The sequence below is a fragment of the Moschus berezovskii genome, chromosome 7, assembly GCF_049115385.1.
Source record: "Moschus berezovskii isolate FMDL1 chromosome 7, NW_MosBer_1.0, whole genome shotgun sequence".
NCBI lineage: Eukaryota > Metazoa > Chordata > Mammalia > Artiodactyla > Moschidae > Moschus > Moschus berezovskii.
This window is the reverse complement of record NC_142466.1, coordinates 72,521,662-72,542,761: the sequence shown is the minus strand read 5'-3', so window position 1 is coordinate 72,542,761 and position 21,100 is coordinate 72,521,662. Positions and strand designations below refer to the sequence as shown.

At 38.6% G+C, this 21,100-nt stretch overlaps 1 protein-coding gene across 4 annotated transcripts in view; it reads right to left on the bottom strand.

Annotated features, from left to right (window-relative positions):
• Positions 1-21,100, bottom strand: part of INVS (inversin) — a 135,223-nt gene that overhangs the window by 106,509 nt on the left and 7,614 nt on the right. For all 4 annotated transcript variants that reach the window (XM_055427149.2, XM_055427154.2, XM_055427150.2 and 1 more), the window contains one exon: positions 9,947-10,113. In XM_055427149.2, coding sequence (XP_055283124.2) covers positions 9,947-10,113 — 167 coding nt within the window. The remainder of the gene's footprint in view (positions 1-9,946; positions 10,114-21,100) is intronic.

The following is a 21,100-nucleotide window of genomic DNA, read 5'->3' as shown; positions in this document are numbered from 1 at the left end:
AAAAACCTAAATGGGAAAAGAATGTGAAAAAGAACAGATACATGTATATGTATAACTGTATAACTTTGCTGTACACTTGAAACTAACACAACACTGTTAATCAACTATACTCCAATATAATTAAAAATTAAAAAATTATAACAATGAATAAGAACAACAAAAAAGTCTAGGCTAGGAACCATTCTTGCTTCCATTCTCCTTTTGCTGAACTACAAATAATGGTCACCAAATTCTGGATATTTTATCATTTTTTTATAATAGATTTTTATTGAGGTATAACACATATATAGTAGTGCATACGTCTCAAGTCTACAGACATCTGTATATGAGTGTAAGATAAGGAAACCAAATGCTGTTGGTATTAAGTTTTCCAGAAAAGTTTCAGAGGTATTCTACTCTTCTCCTTTACTTTTTAAATCATTAACATGCAAACATATTTTTAAAAATGAAAATTAATATTTAGTTTTCATAGATGAATTGAGAATTCTCTTTATGAATAAAAAAGGAACACTCAACCACAAACTGAGGCTTCTTTAATTTGTGTATTTAACATGATATAATTTTTCAAAGTGGGTGGGTAATCTTCATCTTCTTGAAGCCAAATTAATAACCTCCTGGAAGATTAAAAATGCATAATTATTGACATTTAGTAAGATTGCTCAAGTTTTTTTTTATCCTTATCAACAAATAAATGTATCTGTTGAAATCAGAGAAACAGTAGCTTCCCTGAATCAAAATATTTCTAACAGTTAGATATCTTTTGTGAGAAACCCAGAAAAGGTATGATTGATTTCTTTCTTGGATTAAACTGAGTATGCTAAATGAAAAACAAACTAGGAACAGACATACAGTATTTTGAGATTAATTTTATTCCCACGTGTATCATTTCCTTAGCTGCTTGGATTAATAGTAATTTGTTTCCAGAGAAGTATGTGTCAGAATAACTAAGTCAATCAACACAGTTCAATAAGCTTTTCCCATATATATTTTGAAACTGGATAAATGTTTCTAATAAACAAAATGTCTAGCATTTGTATTAACAATGACTTTCTATATAAGTAACACAAAATGTATTCATTCATTTAACCAAGACAAATCAGACACTGTGCTAGATTCTAGGGGATTCAAAAATAAATAAAACAAGTCTCTCATCTGGAACTCCAATCTGGTGGGAAAGACACAAGTAAGTAATAATTATCATACATATGAGATAGTGGGGCTCCAAGAGAGATATGAACGAAATGCTATGCAAACATGAGACTTTCCTATTAATCAACCTAAGCTACCACAACATAGTACATTATCACAAAAAGCCCAAAACCATAATAAATAACATACGAAAATGGTTAATCTTTGGGTCAGTAATAATAGCAATGACTACTTACATGTTATGGCTGTTGAGATTTACAAAACACTTAGGTAAATTAATATCACATGTAAGTATATGAACTTTACAGTAGATAGGCCAACTTTTTTACTTAATATATTTAATATATTTTTTTGTTATTTAATATCTTTAACCATGGTGTTTGTGAACAATTTAAGAGCAGGAATCACGTCTTTCATCTTTGCATTCCAAGGCCTAGCACAGTGCCTGTTACACAGTAGTTTCTAACATATGTTGAACCTATGCATGCATGCACATATATATGAATATCAATGTTACATAAGTGGCACTTCTGAGTTCACAGATAACAGAATTAAATTAAGACAGACAATACTTGAAAAGAATATTTGGTATCCAAAATATCAGAGAATTTCACTAAACAAAGGGATGTGAAGTTTAATAGGGCTCAGTATTGACAGTACTTATTTATAGCAGACATATTATTCATTTTTTAATATTCTCTCTAGATGATGCTGTTAAAGAGCTACACTTAATATGCCAGCAAATTTGGAAAACTCAGCACGGCCACAGGACTGGAAAAGGTGAGTTTTCATTCCAATACCAAAGAAAGGCAATGCCAAAGAATGTTCAAACTACCATACAATTGCCATCATTTCACATGCTAGCACAGTAGTGCTCAAAATTCTCCAAGGTAGGCTTCAAACAGTATGTGAACTGAGAACTTCCAGATGTTCAAGGCAGACTTTGAAAAGGCAAAGGAAACAGAGCTCAAATTGCCAACACTCACTGGATCATAGAAAAAGTAAGAGAATTCCAGAAATATATCTACTTCTGCTTCACTGACTACACTAAAGCCTTTGACTGTATGGATACAACAAACTGTGGAACATTCTTAAAAAGATGGGGATACCAGACCACCTTACCTGCCTCCTGATAAATCTATATGCAGGTCAAGAAACAACAGTTAGAACTGGACATGGAACAAGGGACTGGTTCCAAACTGGGAAAGGAGTACGTCAAGGCTGTATATTGTCACCCTGCTTATTTAACTTCGATGCAGAGTACATCATGTGAAATGCTGGGCTGGATGAAGCACAAGCTGGAATCAACACTGTTGGCAGAAATATCAATAATCTCAGATATGTAAATGACACCACCCTAGTGTCACAAAACAAAGAGGAACTAACGAGTCTCTTGATGAAGGTGAAAGTTCAGTTCAGTTCAGTCACTCAGTCGTGTCCGACTCTTTGCAACCCCATGAATCACAGCACGCCAGGCCTCCCTGTCCATCACCAACTCCCGGAGTTCACTCAAACTCACCTCCATCAAGTCGGTGATGCCATCCAGCCATCTCATTCTCTGTCGTCCCCTTCTCCTCCTGCCCCCAGTCCCTCCCAGCATCAGAGTCTTTTCCCGTGAGTCAACTCTTCGCATGAGGAGGCCAAAGTATTGGAGCTTCAGCTTTAGCATCAGTCCTTCTAAAGAAAAGCCAGGACTGATCTCCTTTAGAATGGACTGGCTGGATCTCCTTGCAGTCCAAGGGACTCTCAAGAGTCTTCTCCAACACCACAGTTCAAAACCATCAATTCTTCGGCGATCAGCTTTCTTCACAGTCCAACTCTCACATCCATACATGACCACTGGAAAAACCATAGCCTTGACTAGACGGACCTTGGTTGGCAAAGTAATGTCTCTGCTTTTTAATATGCTATCTAGGTTGGTCATAACTTTCCTTCCAAGGAGTAAGCGTCTTTTAATTTCATGGCTGCAATCAGCATCCGCAGTGATTTTGGAGCCCAAAAAAATAAAGTCTGACACTGTTTCCACTGTTTCCCCATCTATTTCCCATGACGTGATGGGACCAGATGCCATGATCTTAGTTTTCTGAATGCTTAGCTTCAAGCCAACTTTTTCACTCTCCTCTTTCACTATCATCAAGAGGCTTTTGAGTTCCTCTTCACTTTCTGCCATAAGGGTGGTGTCATCTGCATATCTGAGGTGATTGATATTTCTCCCAGCAGTCTTGATTCCAGCTTGTGCTTCTTCTAGCCCAGCATTCCTCATGATATACCCTGCATATAAGTTAAAATAAGCAGGGTGACAATATACAACCTTGACATACTCCTTTTCCTATTTGGAACCAGTCCGTTGTTCCACGTCCAGTTCTAACTGTTACCTGACCTGCATACAAATTCCTCAAGAAGCAGGTCAGGTGGTCCGGTATTCCCATCTCTTTCAGAATTTTCCACAGTTTGTTGCGATCCACACAGTCAAAGGCTTTGGCATCGTGAATGAAACAGAAATAGATGTTTTTCTGGAACCCTCTTGCTTTTTCCATGATCCAGCAGATGTTGGCAATTTGATCTCTGGTTCTTCTGCCTTTTCTAAAACCAGCTTGAACATCTGGAAGTTCCCAGTTCACGTATTGCTGAAGCAATAAGGTGAAAGAGGAGAGTGAAAAAACCGGCTTAAAACTCAACATTTAAAAAACTAAGATCGTGGCAACTGGTCCCATGACTTCATGGCAAATAGATGGGGAAACAATGGAAGCAGTGACCAACTTTGTTTTCTTGGGCTCCAAAATCACTGGAGATGGTGACTGCAGCCATGAAATTAAAAGACGCCTGCCTCTTGGAAGAAAAGCTATGACCAACCCACACAGCATATTAAAAAGCAGAGACATTTTTTAGCCCACAAAGGTCTGTATAGTCAAAACTATGGTTTTTCCAGTAGTCATGTTTGGATGTGAGAGTTGGATCATAAAGAAGGCTGAGCATCGAAGAAATGATGATTTTGAACTGTGGTGTTGGAGAAGACTCTTGAGAGTCCCTTGAACTGCAAGATCAAACCAGCCAATCCTAAAGGAAATCAGTCCTGAATATTCATTGGAAGGACTGATGCTGAAGCTGAAGCTCCAATACTTTGGCCACCAGATGCAAAGAGCTGATTTGTTAGAAAAGACCCTCAAGCTGGGAAAGATTGAAGGCAAGAGGAGAAGGGGATGACAGAGGATGAGATGGTTGGATGACATCACTAACTCAATGGACATGAGTCTGAGCAAGGTCCAGGAGTTGGTGAAGGATAGGGAAGCCTGGAGTGCTGCAGTCTATGGGGTTGCAAAGAGTCAGACATGACTGAGCAACTGAACAACAACTAGGTATGTAAACATGATACAGAGCAGATACTTGGCAACTACTCATTGAGTGAACACTTCTACGTCCACAATATATCTCCTGGATCCAACTCTTCCTCTCTCTTGGCCTGAACTGTAATAGCTTTTATGTACCTCCATTCTTATCCTCTTCCAAAGTAGCTGCTAATGACTTGTGAGCAATCTGTACTCAGGTTTTCAGGCTCTGCTTTTCAAGTTTCAGCTACTGCTAACACCAAACTCCACCTGGGTTTTTCCAGCTTTCTAAGAATCCTGCTTCCTGCTAGGGTCGCATTCTTTTACATCCCAATTTGGAAAATTCCTTACAGGAAAAAGCCAGGATGAATGTGGAGCTAATTTCACAAGCTGCCCTTCTCTGAATGATCCTGCCTGTGCTGACTGTTTCCAATGTCTTCAGACAATTTATTTGTTAAGTTTTCAGATGTTTTTGACAGATGAGCTGTTCAAAAATAGGGGTTCATGGTGAGAACTTATGCCTGGTCACGAAAGTCTCTGGTTGGTAGCTCTTTACTATGATTTCTTTTTCTATATCTCTAAATATTTTTTATGTATCTATAAATATTCCATCAATGGTTACTTCATATAGTGTTTTTAATGTTTTTGATAGAAATTTGTTTATTGTTTTTGCTGACTCTCCTTGACTGTACATTGCTTCTTTATGTGTTTGGTGATTTTTCACTGTGAGATCATATTTGGTCTGTTTTAACATATAGGGGCAGGAGAAGGGGATGACAGAGGATGAGATGGTTGGAGAGCATCACTGACTCAATGGACATGAGTTTGAGTAAACTCCGGGAGTTGGTGATGGACAGGGAGGCCTGGCATGCTGCAGTCCATGGGGTCGCAGAGAGTCAGACACGACTGAGCGACTGAACTGAACTGAATATATATGGGAAGTTTCAGTTCAGTCCAGTTCAGTTCAGTCGCTCAGTCGTGTCCGCGACCCCATGAATCACAGCACGTCAGGCCTCCCTGTCCATCACCAACTCCCGGAGTTCACTCAAACTCATGTCCACAGAGTTGGTGATGCCATCCAGCCATCTCATTCTCTGTCGTCCCCTTCTCCTCCCGCCCCCAACCTTTCCCAGCATCAGAGCCTTTCCAGTGAGTCAACTCGACGCATGAGGTGGCCAAAGTATTGCAGTTTCAGCTTCAGCATCAGTCCTTCCAATAACACCCAGGATTGATCTCCTTTAGAATGGACTGGTTGGATCTCCTTGCAGTACAAGGGACTCTCAAGAGTCTTCTCCAACACCACAGTTCAAAACCATCAATTCTTCGGCGATCAGCTTTCTTCATAGTCCAACTCCCACATCCATATATGACCACAGGAAAAACCACAGCCTTGACTAGACGGACCTTTGCTGGCAAAGTAATGTCTCTGCTTTTTAATATACTATCAAGATTGGTCAAGGTGAAGCTATTTTCTCTAAAGAGAATTTGTGTCTGTGTCTGCTGAAAGGCAGGATGGGCTACAGACTTGGGCCATCTCCAGCCATTTTTGAAAATTATTTCTAGATCCTCCACCATCTTATTCCTGCTTGAACTATACTATCTCTGACTCTAAATAATCGTGCTTTTGCATGACACACAAAACCAAACACAATACCCAGGTTTGATGTGGGCAGAGTATTAAAGAATGATTCCCTTTTTCTGGAAACTCTTACTAATACTAGTATAACTTAAGCAGTATTCTACTAATACTAGTATAACTTAAAGATGTATTATGGCTTTTGGCAAACACACAAAAACACACAGCAACACAGAGATGGGGGAAATGCATAATTATCAGATAGCTGCGAGACGGTGAAAGTTGTTATTTATAAAATCAGTTATGTAAACTGTGACATGTAAATCATAGTTCTATTTATTCTTTGACACTAAAGAAATCACTACTTAAAAAATAAAGGAGAAACAAAAAGCAAATGGAAACAATGTACTGCATCTCACTGAGAGACTTAACAATTCACAGGTCTGGTTGTGCACTCCCCTTTCAACTTTTTTCACATTATACCTCTACAAAAATGTCATATGATTGGATCATCAACTTAAACTCTCTTTTTACTCGCATGATCCATTTGATGTGCAATTAGTTTCCCCTAACTTACATTTTTGAAGTTGAGTTTTAAACCTAAATGAATCACAATGAAAAAAAATCTAAAGTGTATTAAATTTTTAATACTGGGGCTATTCCCAATCTGAAATGTTTACTTTTTTATGATCACAAGTTAAATAGAGTTACCCTTCCTGACTGAATACTTTTAACAGCTGAAAAGTTTAGGTGAAAGGTTATAGATACCTCAGCAGTAGTTAAAAGAGAGATTGAAAATGAGGGAGAATTTTTTTAAATTACTGTAATGAAAAGCAAATTCAAGAGCAATACTTTGGAAATAACCTGACAGACCCAACTGATAAGAGCACATAACTAGCATATTCAGAAGTACATCTTAATGTCAATCTTTTTTTATGCTTTCAACTAATGAAAAGGTATTTTTCTAACCCCTCAATTAATCAGCTATATCTGGTTCACATTTTTTAATGGGAAAAACTAATAGTTTTTGCTGGATCTAACTAATTTTCATTGCTTTTTGTTCCAAAAATACGTATCTGAAATAACAAAGAAAAATACCAGGTACCAGAAATACATTTTATAGACCAAAATTTCATGGTCAGTAAAACTGTTTTCAGGTAAATAAAATCTTCAAATAAGTTTAGAAGCTTCCCACTTAAAAAAAAACATTGATATGCTTAATCCTAAAAAAAACTGAGCTCTTAACAAGCCTTTAAAAATTTGAAATAATTTATACTAGCAATATAGTTTTAGATTTTAAAAAAATTGAAAATACATTTCAGAAAATATTTTTCTTTTATGCTTCTAATGCCACATCAGACTCTTTTCCAGGGAGTCAACTCGTCGCATGAGGTGGCCAAAGTATTGGAGTTTCAGCTTTAGCATCAGTCCTTCCAATGAACACCCAGGATTGATCTCCTGTAGAATGGACTGGCTGGATCTCCTTGCAGTCCAAGGGACTCTCAAGAGTCTTCTCCAGCACCAAAAGAGTCTGATGCTAGGAGGGATTGGGGGTGGGAGGAGACGGGGACGACAGAGAATGAGATGGCTGGATGGCATCACCGACTCGATGGACATGAGTTTGGGTGAACTCCGAGAGTTGGTGGTGGACAGGGAGGCCTGGCGTGCTGTGATTCATGGGTTCGCAAAGAGTCAGACATGACTGAGCGACTGAACTGAACTGAATGCCACATATTTTACACTCACTAAGGAAAACATTTTAAACTATGAAAAGTACTAAAATTCATATATATTTCCATTATTTCAATCCAACCACTACTGACAATTATTTTTTGGCTGTGCTTCATATGTACGGCTTCTGGGATCTTAGTTCTTGCTGCTGCTGCAAAGTCGCTTCAGTCGTGTCCGACTCTGTGCAACCCAAGAGACGGCAGACTACCAGGCTCCGCTGTCCCTGGGATTCTCCAGGCAAGAACACTGGAGTGGGTTGCCATTTCCTTCTTCAAGGCATGAAAGTGAAAAGTGAAAGTGAAGTCGCTCAGTCGTGTCTGACTCTTCGCGACCCCATGGACTGCAGCTAGTTCCTGACCAAGGATCAAATCCATGCTCCCTGCAATGGAAGCTCAGAGTCCTAGCCACTGAACCGCCAGCAAATTCCCAAACCCAACCACTACTGACAGTTTTTTTTTTTTAGTATTTAATAAAAATAAAGATAAAATTGAGAGGCTCAACAGAGTCAAAGCTGTCTTAAAAAGCTTCTCTAAAAAGGGAAACATCAGGTAACAATAATCAACAAGAAAAATCTTGCAAATAAACAATACTCAAAATGGGAATTACTCATAGAAGCATTAAGAATAAAAATAACAGAAACAACTTTATGCCTATACATTCGAAGATTAGTTGTCTCGTATACAGTGTTATCATTACCATCTTTCTAAATTCCATATATATGTGTTAGGATACTGTACTGGTGTTTTTCTTTCTGGCTTATTTCACTCTGTCTAATAGGCTCCAGTTTCATCCACCTCATTAGAACTAATTAAAATGTATTCTTTTTAATTGCTGAGTAATACTCCATTGTGTATACGTACCACAACTTTCTTAGCCATTCTAAGATGGACATCTAGGTTGCTTCCATGTCCTGGCTATTATAAACAGTGCTGCAATGAACATTGGAGTACATGTGTCTCTTTCAATTCTGGTTTCCTCGGTGTGTATGCCCAGCAGTGGGATTGCTGGGTCATATGGCAGTTCTATTTCCAGTTTTTTAAGGAATCTCCACACTGTTCTCCATAGTGGCTGTACTAGTTTGCATTCCCACCAACAGTGTAAGAGGGTTCCCTTTTCTCCACACCCTCTCCAGCATTTATTGCTTGTAGACTTTTGGATAGCAGCCATTCTGGCTAGCGTGAAATGGTACCTCATTGTGGTTTTGATTTGCATTTCTCTGATTATGAGTGATGTTGAGCATCTTTTCATGTGTTTGTTAGCCATCTGTATGTCTTCTTTGGAGAAATGAACAGATAAATCCACACACCTATGGACACCTGATCTTTGACAAAGGAGGCAAGAATATTCAATGGAGAAAAGACAATCTCTTTGACAAGTGGTGCTGGGAAAACTGGTCAACCACTTGTAAAAGAATGAAACTAGAACAATCCTTAACACCATACACAAAAATAAACTCAAAATGGATTAAAGATCTAACTGTAAGACCAGAAACTATAAAACTCCTAGAGGAGAACATAGGCAAAACACTCTCTGACATAAATCACAGCAGGATCCTCCATGACCCACCTCCCAGAATATTGGAAATAAAAGCAAAAATAAACAAATGGGACCTAATTAAAATTAAAAGCTTCTGCACAGCAAAGGAAACTATAAGCAAGGTGAAAAGACAGCCTTCAGAATGGGAGAAAATAATAGCAAATGAAGCAACTGACAAAGGATTAATCTCAAAAATATACAAGCAGCCCAATTCCAGAAAAATAAATGACCCAGTCAAAAAATGGGCCAAAGAACTAAACAGACATTTCTCCACTACTGACAATTTAGTGTGTGGTAGTTTTCTTTCTTTCTTTGCCTTTTTCAATGCATAAATTGATTTGTAATATAGTTTAACATAGTCCAATCATACTATCCATATAATTTTATTTCCTTTTCCCCAGCTTAATTTTAGATAAGAAAATAAACTGCATTGCTTGAGGAACTTGAGTAAGTGATGGTTATCTGTGCTTACTCTCTGCAGTTTAAAGACTGCAGTTTTTGAGAAAACATATGAAAATAAAGTTATAAACCTGAGATTTCTTTACCATCTGTCCATTACACAGTTCCACTAATCAATTTACAAATACCACAAAGAAGGTTTACTCTTCACAGTAATTTGACTTCTCACCTTTTGAGCTGCAAGATGGAGGGCAGTTCTCTGGCTATGGTCAGTTTTATTAACATCTGCTCCTGCCTTCAGAAGAGTATCTGCACAATCCAGTCTGTCAGCCAACACACAATACATAAGTGGTGTTCTCCCAAATTGATCTTCTTTGTCTTTAAGGGCAGAATTCCCTGTGAGGGTAAGAAACAAATAGTGATATTTGATAATTATTGCTGTTATCACTAATATAACTAGGAACTATATTTACTAGCTGTTTCTTATCAAGTACTGGGGTAAATGCATTAAATATACTACCTCAATTTTACTCACCCTATGAGAGAGATAGAACCATACCTATATTACAGGATATTGAGACTCAGAGGAGTTGGGTAACTTTTTCACCTTACACAGAAAGTAGATGGTGAAGCTAAAATTCAAACTGATTGTTGACTTTAAGCAGTATGTTCTTAACTACCATGTTATACTAAATTAACATTTTGAGATATGAGGTTATTTTTTTCCTCCCTTACTCTTCGTAAAAAAAAAAAAAAAACAACAACAACTCACTTATTTAATGTAGACCATACACTAGGCATTGCGGTATGTTTCTGAGAACTACAAAAATGAATCATGATTGACTTTCCGTTCCACACAATAAGGAACAAGCGTATAATTCCATGACCCTCCTGCTAATTAAAACTAAACACCCCAGGAAAAATAAATGAAAGGTGGTAAAAGGAAGGCAAATTGGTTAGAGAACAATGAAACTCCAGGAACAATCTGGTGTTGAGTTTTCAGATTCGGTTTTTTTTGCCTTCTATATATATAGACAGCCTGGGTGCTAATGCAGCCAGAACACCAGAAACAGCAAGAGGCACATTCACAAAATTCCCCAAGAAGCCTGTTCTCTCCAGTCAAAACATCAGGACGACAGTAGCTCTGCAGCACTGAAATCTTTTGACTAACTTCCTCTATTCAAAGCACATGTGACAACAAACTGTACCTCTTTTCCTTGCCATCTGAAACTGCAGAGACTGTGGGAGAGGAGCCCTATGAAGCATTATGCCCTGAATCAGGCAAAGGACAGCAATGAGGTGTTACCTCATCCCTTCTCAACTAGACAGCGGAGAAAAGAAAGGAGGAAGCTAGAGAAAGCAATTCTTTATATAAGTGCATAATGCCATGGATAACTTTTAGCAGACCATGTATGGAACCGACCAAAGTTAAAGCAGAAAAAGCTTTGAGAACTGAACTCTTAGTGGAATACTGCCCAGGTTCTAAATTGGCCGGGGTTTTACAAAAGTGGGGCAGACCAGACAATAACTTGCAAGAGCTTTGAAAAAGTTTGACATTTGAACCACAGTCCACAAAATTGGAACAAAATGTTCATTCTAACCTAAACAGATTATCAGTTTACTAAAATAGGAGATTTAAATAGGATTCAGAGTCTTTACCATAATACACAAAATGTTCAAGATACAATCCAAAATTACTAGACAAACCAAACGTCAGGAAAATATTAAATAAGATAATAAACAGGCACCAAAATTGTGATGGTACAGATATTAGAATTAGCTGACAGATTTTAAAGCAGCTGTCATAAAAAGTCTGATATGCAACTATGAATGCTCTTGAAGCAAATGGAAAAATCCAAAGCCTCAGCATTGAGAGAAAACATAAAGATGAACTCGGTGGGACTTCTCTGGTGGTCCAGTAAGAATCCACCTGCCAATGCAGGGGACACAGGTTCAACCCCTGGTCCAGGAAAATCCCACAGGTTGTGGGGCAACTAAGCCCATGTACCACAACTACTAAGCCCACACTCTTGAGCCAGCATGCCGCAACTACTAGAGACCGTGTGCCATGGAGCCTATGCTGTGCAACAAGAAAAGCCACTGTAATAAGAAGCCTGTGCACCACAACTAGAGAAAACGTACATGCAGCAACAAAGATCCAGTGCAGTCAAAAAAAAAAAAAGAAAGAACTAAAAATAAAAAAGGGATGAATCCAATGAAAATATCACAATAACAACATTTTTTAAATAAGTAAAAAACCAAATAAAATAACCAAAATAAAAATCACATTAAATAGGCACAATAGCAGAATGGAAATGATGAAAGAATCACAGAATTTGATGACAGACCAACAGAAATTATTCAGTCTGAACAACTGATAGAAAAGATAGAAAGAGAAAGAATCAACAGTCTCGGGGCTCTGTAGGACAATAACAAAGTTTCTACCATTCATGTCATCAGAGCCTGAGAAACAGAGGAAAAAGAGAGGCTAAAAACATATTTGAAGGAATAATGACTAGAAATGGCCCAAATCTAGTGAAAGACACAGACCTACAAATTTAAATAGTTGACCAAAGCTCAACAAAATAAACCCAAAGAAATCCATACTGAGTCAGTCAAAATCAAATTTCTGAAGACTAAATTCAAATGATAGTGTATTTCTCATAAGAAACTATGGAGGCCAGAGGCAATGGCAATGTTGAGGGGGAGGAGAAAGAACTGTCAACCCAGAATTCTACATCAAGTGCTTGCATAGCCCGGGAGTGAAAAGAAAGAGAAGTGTTTGAGGATAGCTAAAGGATATAGCCTCTTGAGAAACCTGTATGGAGGTCAGGAAGCAACAGTTGGAACTGGACATGGAACAACAGACTGGTTCCAAATAGGAAAAGGAGTATGTCAAGGTTGTATATTGTCACCCTGCTTATTTAACTTATATGCAGAGTACATCATGAGGAACGCTGGGCTGGAAGAAGCACAAGCTGGAATCAAGATTGCCAGGAGAAATATCAATAACCTCAGATATGCAGATGACACCACCCTTAAGGCAGAAAGTGAAGAGGAACTCAAAAGCCTCTTGATGAAAGTGAAAGAGGAGAGTGAAAAGGTTGGCTTGAAGTTCAACATTCAGAAAACAAAGATCATGGCATTTGGTCCCATCACTTCATGGGAAATAGATGGAAAAACAGTGGAAACAGTGTCAGACTTTGTTTTTTGGGCTCCAAACTCACTGCGGATGCTGACTGCAGCCATGAAATTAAACGATGCTTACTCCTTGGAAGGAAAGTTATGACCAACCTAGATAGCATATTAAAAAGCAGAGACATTACTTTGCCAACCAAGGTCCGTCTAGTCAAGGCTATGGTTTTTCCTGTGGTCACGTATAGATGTGAGAGTTGCACTGTGAAGAAAGCTGATCACCGAAGAGTTGATGCTTTTGAAATGTGGTGCTGGAGAAGACTCTTCAGAGTCCCTTGGACTGCAAGGAGATCCAACCAATCCATTCTAAAGGAGATCAATCCTGGGTGTTCATTGGGAGGACTGATGCTAAAGCTGAAACTCCAATACTTTGGCCACCTCATGCGATGAGTTGACTCACTGGAAAAGACTCTGATGCTGGGAAGGATTGGGGGCGGGAGGAGATGGGGACGACAGAGAATGAGGTGGCTGGATGGCATCACCGACTCGATGGACATGAGTTTGAGTAAACTCTGGGAGCTGGTGATGGACAGGGAGGCCTGGCGTGCTGTGAGTCATGGGGTTGCAAAGAGTCGGACACGACTGAGTGACTGAAGTGAACTGAAAGGATATAGTAGTTATAGAGGGTACAATGAAACTGCTCTAAAATCAATTGTTGTGATGTTTGCACAATACAACTCTGTGAATATGAAAAAAACTATTGAACTGCACATTTTAAATTGGTTTGTATGCTGATATGTGGATCTCAATAAATACTTTCCACTACATACACATTAAAATGAAATGTTAAAAACATTCAAGAAATGTAGAGGAAGACAGGAATGGGAAAAAAGAGGAATGAAAAACAGGAAATAATACATAATAAGTTGGAAATCTTAAATTCTAACATTAATGATTGTATTATTGTAAATGGGGCTTCCCCAGTGATGCAGCAATAAAGAATCTGCCTGCGACGCAGGAGATGCAAGTTCAATCCCTGGACTGAGAAAATCCCCTGGAGGAGGAAACAGTATTCTTGCTGGGGACATCCCACGGACAGAGGAGCCTGGCAGGCTACAGTCCATTGGGTCGCAAAGAGTTGGACATGACTGAGTGACTGAGCACATATACATACACGTAGATAAATGGTATAAGCACACCAATAGAAAGATTTTTTTAAAAAAAGAGAGAGGACTTAACTACATGCTTGTGGGTTATCTATTTTATATATAGTACTGTGTATATTTTAATCCCAAACTCCTAATTTATCCCTCCCTGATCAACTGGTTTTTGATAAAGGTGCAAAGGCAAACCAATAGATAATTTTTTTAAAAAATGGTACTGAAAATATTGGATATCCACATATAAAAACAAAAAAACAAACCAAAACCTACACTTTTTACCATATACAAAAATTATCTAAAAATCAATAATAAATGTAAATGTAAAATTTCTATAGCTACATAAACCTTTTAGAAGCAAACAAAGGTAAAAGATCTCTGTAACCTTGAGTTAAGTGAAAATTTCTCAGAGATGATACCAAAGAATAGTCCTACACAAAATCAACAGATTGAATTTCATCCAAATTCTATTTGAAAGACACTGTTAAGAAAATAAAAACACAAGTCACAAAAAGTTGGAGAAAATATTTGTAAATCACATACCTGATAAAGCCTTCTATCCAGAATAAAGAACTCTTACAAGTGAATAATAAAGCCAATAATGAAATTATAAGATGACCAAACCGTCTGAATAGACATTTCACCAATTAAGCATATGAAAAGATGCTCAACAACATTAATACACAGGAAAATAACACATTCAAACCACAATGTGATACTATTACGCATCTATTAGAAAGGCTAAACCAAAACCAAAACAAATCTGTCAATACCAAATTCTTGGTGAGGATGTGGAAAAACTAGAACTCAAATTTTGCTGGTAGGACTGGTACCATAAACGTTACAGCCACTATGGAAAACTGTTCGCCAGTTTCATAGTAAGTTAAATATACACTTACTACATGGCCCAATAATTTCATCGAGTGTTTAGTACACAGGAGAAATAAAAGCATGAAAGTTTACGTTCACATAAAAACCTGCATGTGGATGTTTATGAAAGCTTCCTTTATTAGTACTAAAAACTGGAAACATCTCAATTGTCCTTTAACTGGAAAATGACAAAAGAAATTGAAGTACATCTATACAACAGAATACTGCTCAGCAATAAAAAGGAATGAAGTACTAATCTACTCAATAACATGGAAAAATCTCAAATGTATTATGCTAAGTTAAAGAACACAGTCTCAAAGGGTACATATTGTATGATTCATTTACACGGGTTTCTAGAAAAGGTAAAACTATGGGACAGAAGACAGACCAGTGGTATCCAGGGGCATCCAGGGGCTGAGATGTGGGGAGGGACTGATGATGAAGGGACATGGGAAAATTTGGGGTGTGATGGACCTGTTCTACATTTTGACTGTGGTGGTAATTGCATGACCACATTTGCTAAAATTAAGTAACTACAGACTGAAAAAGCATAAAATTGACTGTATTTACTGAACTGAAACTCCACAAACTTTACTTTAAAACAACAAAAAAAGATACCATAACACTTTAAGTGAAAAAAATTTACTTTTGTCACAAACGATCAGATATCCATGTACTGGCTGAGGGTAATCATATATGAGTTGAGCATGAGGGAAGGCAGTTATTTTAAGGTCTTTTAGCATGAACTGCTAACAGAGGAAGAAAACTGACCACACGAAATATTTGCTTTGGGGAAATACAATTGGTAAATGAAGAAAGAGAGCATGTCACGCTTTGGTCTGAGTTATTTTTGCCTGAAACTAAGTTGCTTTAGCTCTAAATATTTCAATACATTGGGACCCAGAAGTACTTCATACCTTCTCCAATAGCTCATTTTGCTGATCCATGTTTCCATGTACGCTGCTAATAAAGCAAGAAAGGTAACTGCTCCTGAAATTTGAAAGAGCCTTACAAAATACTTGTCTTCCCTGGTGGTTCAGATAGTAAAGCGTCTGCCTACAATGCGGGAGACCTGGGTTAGATCCCTGGGTCGGGAAGATCCCCTGAAGAAGGAAATGGCAACCCACACCAGTACTCTTGCCTGGAAAATCCCATGGATGGAGGAGCTTGATAGGCTAGAGTCCACGGGGTCGCAGAGTCAGACAAGACTGAGTGACTTCACTCCACTCACTAAAAAATACTCAGGTCATGTACAGTAACTTCTGGAAGTGAAGTGTAAGTCATCCTCTTTGCGATCTATACAGTCCATGGACTTCTCCAGGCCAGGATGCTGGAGTGGGGATCTTCCCAACTCAGGGATTGAATCCAGGTCTCCCACATGGCAGGCAGATTCTTTACCAGCTGAGCCACCAGGGAAGCCCAACTCCTGGAAGAGGCAGGTTTTTGTTCTGTTTCAGAATCTTGGTTTTGAAGATGGAGGTAAGTTTTGAATTTGACTCAACATATCTGATAATAGAAGCCCCTATGCATAAGTCTTTAGAGTGGTCACTCAGTGCTAGGTATTATTCTCTATACAAAGACCTCCAATATTTAATCCAGAAGATTCCAGAGATTCTATCACTGCATTTATAGATATGGACTCATTTAAACCCAAATTCATTAACAGAACTGAAATGTATTACAGGTAGAGCATGTTCCTTTTATCATTTGAGTCCTTCTAGAGTGAAAAATGAAACTTACAGAGAATCAGTTTAGTTCACTTCAGTCACTCAGTCGTGTCTGACTCTATGCAACCCCATGGACTGCAGCACATCAGGCCTCCCTGTCCATCACCAACTCCCGGAGCTTACTCAAACTCATGTCCATCAAGTCGCTGATGCCATCCAACCATTTCATCCTCTGTTGTCCCCTTTTCCTCCTGCCTTCAATCTTTCCCAGCATCAGGGTCTTTTCAAATGAGTCAGTTCTTCGCATCAGGTGGCCAAAGTATTGGAGTTTCAGTTTCAGCATCAGTCCTTCCAATGAACACCCAGGACTGATCTCCTTTAGGATGGACTGGCTGGATCTCCTTGCAGTCCAAGGGACTCTCAAGAGTCTCCTCCAACACCATAGTTCAAAAGCATCAATTCTTCAGTGCTCAGCTTTCTTTATAGTCCAACTCTCACATCCATACATGACTAATGTAAAAAATGCTAGTCTCTAGCTTATTGTCTTTCATAATTGATAGACACTCTCAATCTGCATCTTATTTGTTAGTATTAAGCAAAGACAACAGTACTTACTGTTAGCAAGATAATGGTAATTCATGTAATAATTTCCTCCTAGAGTAGCATCCTTCCTCAGAAGTTTGAATAAGGGAGAGGATTCAGGACTGGTGGTCATAAGAATGAACATGAGAAATGGAGGCAATTGGCACACATTGGGGTAATCCTGACTGATTAGATTTCATGGGGCCAAAGTGGAGTCAGAACCACAAGGTTAACAGGTCACTCTGCATTCCAGGGCAGCCGCTTCCCTCTTAGAAAGTCGGCTGTAAGATACAGGGAAACTTCAAGGCTCCTCTTCAACCCCTGACATACTTTGGTTTTGTGTCATTGATATTTATACTTTCCAACAGGGAAGATTTAATTTGGTTGTGTCACCACCATCCAATATGCTGTGCCTATAAGGAACATTTTCTGCATCTGAGGCAGCTGAAAGCATGCATCCCTTAGTATGACTAGAAAAAGCAACCCTTAGCCTCCTCACCTGGGTCCTGTTTTGAGTTGCTTTAAGGGGATAGTCGGAGAAGGCAATGGCAAGCCACTCCAGTACTCTTGCCTAGAAAATCCCATGGACAGAGCAGCCTGGTGGGCTGCAGTCCATGGGGTCGCTACGAGTCAGACACGACTGAGCAACTTCACTTTCACTTTTCACTTTCACACATTGGAGAAGGAAATGGCAACCCACTCCAGTGTTCTTGCCTGGAGAATCCCAGGGATGGGGGAGCCTGGTGGGCTGCCGTCTGTGGGGTCACACAGAGTCGGACACGACTGAAGTGACTTAGCAGCAGCAGCAGCAAGGGGATAGTGGCTCTCTGGCTAGTTTCCAAGTGGTGAGCAGCCCATTAGGTTCCGAGTTTCCTGCTAAATGAGAGTAGCTGAGAAAGGCCTGTTCCTTTATCTAGCTACCGTACTCCTTTCCTTCATTTCCTTGGTTACAACATTCAGCTAATTGTCCAGTCTCCACCACAGCTTCTTCTGATGAACAAATGAGATGATTCATTGTTTGAAAGTGTTTGGTAACTGCAACATGTTGTACAAATGTAGAACTTATGATGTAAACTAGTATTCACTGGACAGCAGTCACTTAAATTTGCATTCCTATCAGGGACAGCAAATATAGGATGCAGCTGGCTAGTGTGCTGCGTTGTTTTAATTATTCTGGCAACTGTGGAGGTAGCCTCTAATCCACCACCAACTGTGGCTGGCACTCTGCATGTGCTCAGTCTATACAGTTCAGGAAGCTGAGCTGGAACTGTGATTGGAAACCCACTGCTCTGCTGCAGTCAGTGATCTGAAGGCTAGCTGAAACAGGGGAGTCTCTGCACAGACTGGCACGTGCAGAAGCCAGAGCTCCAACTCCAGCATTTAGAGGCAACGACTGTGACATGGCAATGACACTTGTGCCACCCTACACAATAGCGATGGCGTCACACTGTCCAACACAAGTGAATTCAGCACTCTCTGTGGGTATCTTATTTGCTTGTTCTAAAATGTTACCTTTGTGTGGAATCAAAGATGCATTTATCTCCTTTCACCTGCTTCTTACTTCATACCTTTCAGATTGTCACAATCTTGGGAAGACACTTGTGGTGATTTAAAAACTATCTGCTTATTTTTATAGAAGCCACATGGGAACAATGGAAAGAAGATAGGATCCATAATCCAATCACTTGGTTTGAGTTTCAACTTTGTAGCTATTAGCTATGCAGCTAAACTGCTTAACTGCTGAGTCTGAGTGTCCTGACATAAAATAAGAATAACAACATGGGAGGGACATATATTTTGAGGGCACCTGAGACTTTACAAAATATATTTACATATTATCTCATTATCATTGTTGAACTATCTTAAAATATTATTTATACTCATCGCTATTTTCAAGTTATCATAGTTGCTACATCTGCCACTAGATCTTGCTATTTGGTTAAAAAATGAATGTAAGTCTATTGCTACATCATAATTTTAAAATACTTTGATAACTGTATTTTGATACAGCTGATTTTCTTTGGATTCTCATTACATAATATTTAAGTTCTTAAAATACATGTTTCTGAAAAGGGGGTTCACAAAGTTCACCAGATTGCCAAAGGAGCTTATAGCACAAAAATGTTCAGAAAAGTCCAAAATAGATAGCCATTAATTTCATGAGTCAAGGTTTAGAACTAATCAACTTGTTTGTCTTTCTCTACGTACTCATACACAAGAATGTGCATGTATAGGTAGCTATATCTATAGGCCCTATAGTTTAGTATTTAAAAGCATGGACTTTACAATCAGTCTTGCAGGCTTCAATCTCAGTTCTGTTCTTTACTAGACAAGTTACTCAATCTCTCCACGTCTCAGTATCCTGACCTATAAAATGAGGGAAGAGCACCCCAAACTCTTGGTGGCGTTTTGTTATTAAACGAGTTCACGTGTTACAAAACATTTAAAACAGTGCTTATATAACATAACTTTATGATTGTTGGATAATTTTATTATCATTATTAGTTTAGATGCATATGCCTGAAAGTATATTTGTAAACATATACGTGTGTAGGCTTCCCTGGTGGCTCGCACGGTAAAGAATCTGCCTGCAATGTAGGAGACACAGGTTTGATCCCTGAGTTGGGAAGATCCCCTGAAGAAGGGAATGGTTACCCACTCAAGTATTCTTGCCTGGAGAATCCTATGGACAGAGGAGCCTGGCAGGCTACAGTCCATGGGGTCACAAAGAGTCAGACATGGCTGAGCGACTAACATTTTCACTTTCATGTATGTAAGCAACCATTTATAAAACCTTTAATGACCATAACGTTTAAAGTCAGGGTAAAGGAAAACGTAACCTGAAATAATGTCACTGCTCTATGACTTATGAGGCTCCCAGCCACACCTAACTATCGTGTTGGGAGATGTTATAAACAAAGAGAAACAATGATTCAGAGAGATTTATGTAAGTTCAGAGCATGGACAAGTCAACAAAAGATATAGTAGAATCAGAAATGGTGCTGCCTGGATACCTTACCACTGCAAATACCCCGAACACTTTTAGCAATGATGCCAGGATCCATCATTACACACAGTGAATATTTACAAATTATTTTGTTTGGTTTTTACAAAGAAAGCAGGATCATTCTAGCATTTAGAGATTTTTCATTCTGAGACATTTCTGAAACTACACAAGATTTTATCATTTTACTGTAAGTCCAATCTGATATAACAAGTTTCTATCTATTGTCTGCCATGTGTGATGCTAGATATTTTACATTTCTTATCTAATTTAACTGTCCCACAGGCACAGTATTATAATCTATAGTTTACAGATGAGGAAAGAGGCTCAAAAAAGTTAAGTGGTTTAAGCCACGGTAATATAATTAATAAATAACAAAGCCAGGCCTTCTTTGGTGGATCAGTGGCTAAGACTCCATGTTTCCAATGCAGGGGGTCCGGGTTCTGTCCTTGGTCAAGGAACTAGATCCCACATGCTGTGATGAGAATTAGGCAACTGAAAGACCCCACATGCCTCAACACAGATCAAAGTCAGACAAATAAATAGATTACTTAAAAAAAAAGACTAGGCCAGAATTAAAATCTCAGGTTTATCTGGCTCTAAAATCTGAGTCCTTTTTAGTATATTACACTGTACAGTATTAAAATGAATCGACTAAAATATATTATCCACAATACCTCTGGTATTAAATTAAATTATTTGAGCTTAATGTTAATAGAAAAATCTACACATCTATAAATGATAGTCATAGCATGAAAGGATTTTACTATGTATGTTTATGTTTTTAGGGCCCAGTACTGAGTCCTAATTCATCTGAATCTAGGACGTAATAAGCTATGTTAAAACGTTAATCCACTGTATTAGGTTAAACACTAAGAATTGCTACTAAAATGATGTCTCATTCAGGAAAAGCCTCTTCACTCCTCCTCCAGGACAATGGGCAGCACAGAAAGTGTTCGATTTAA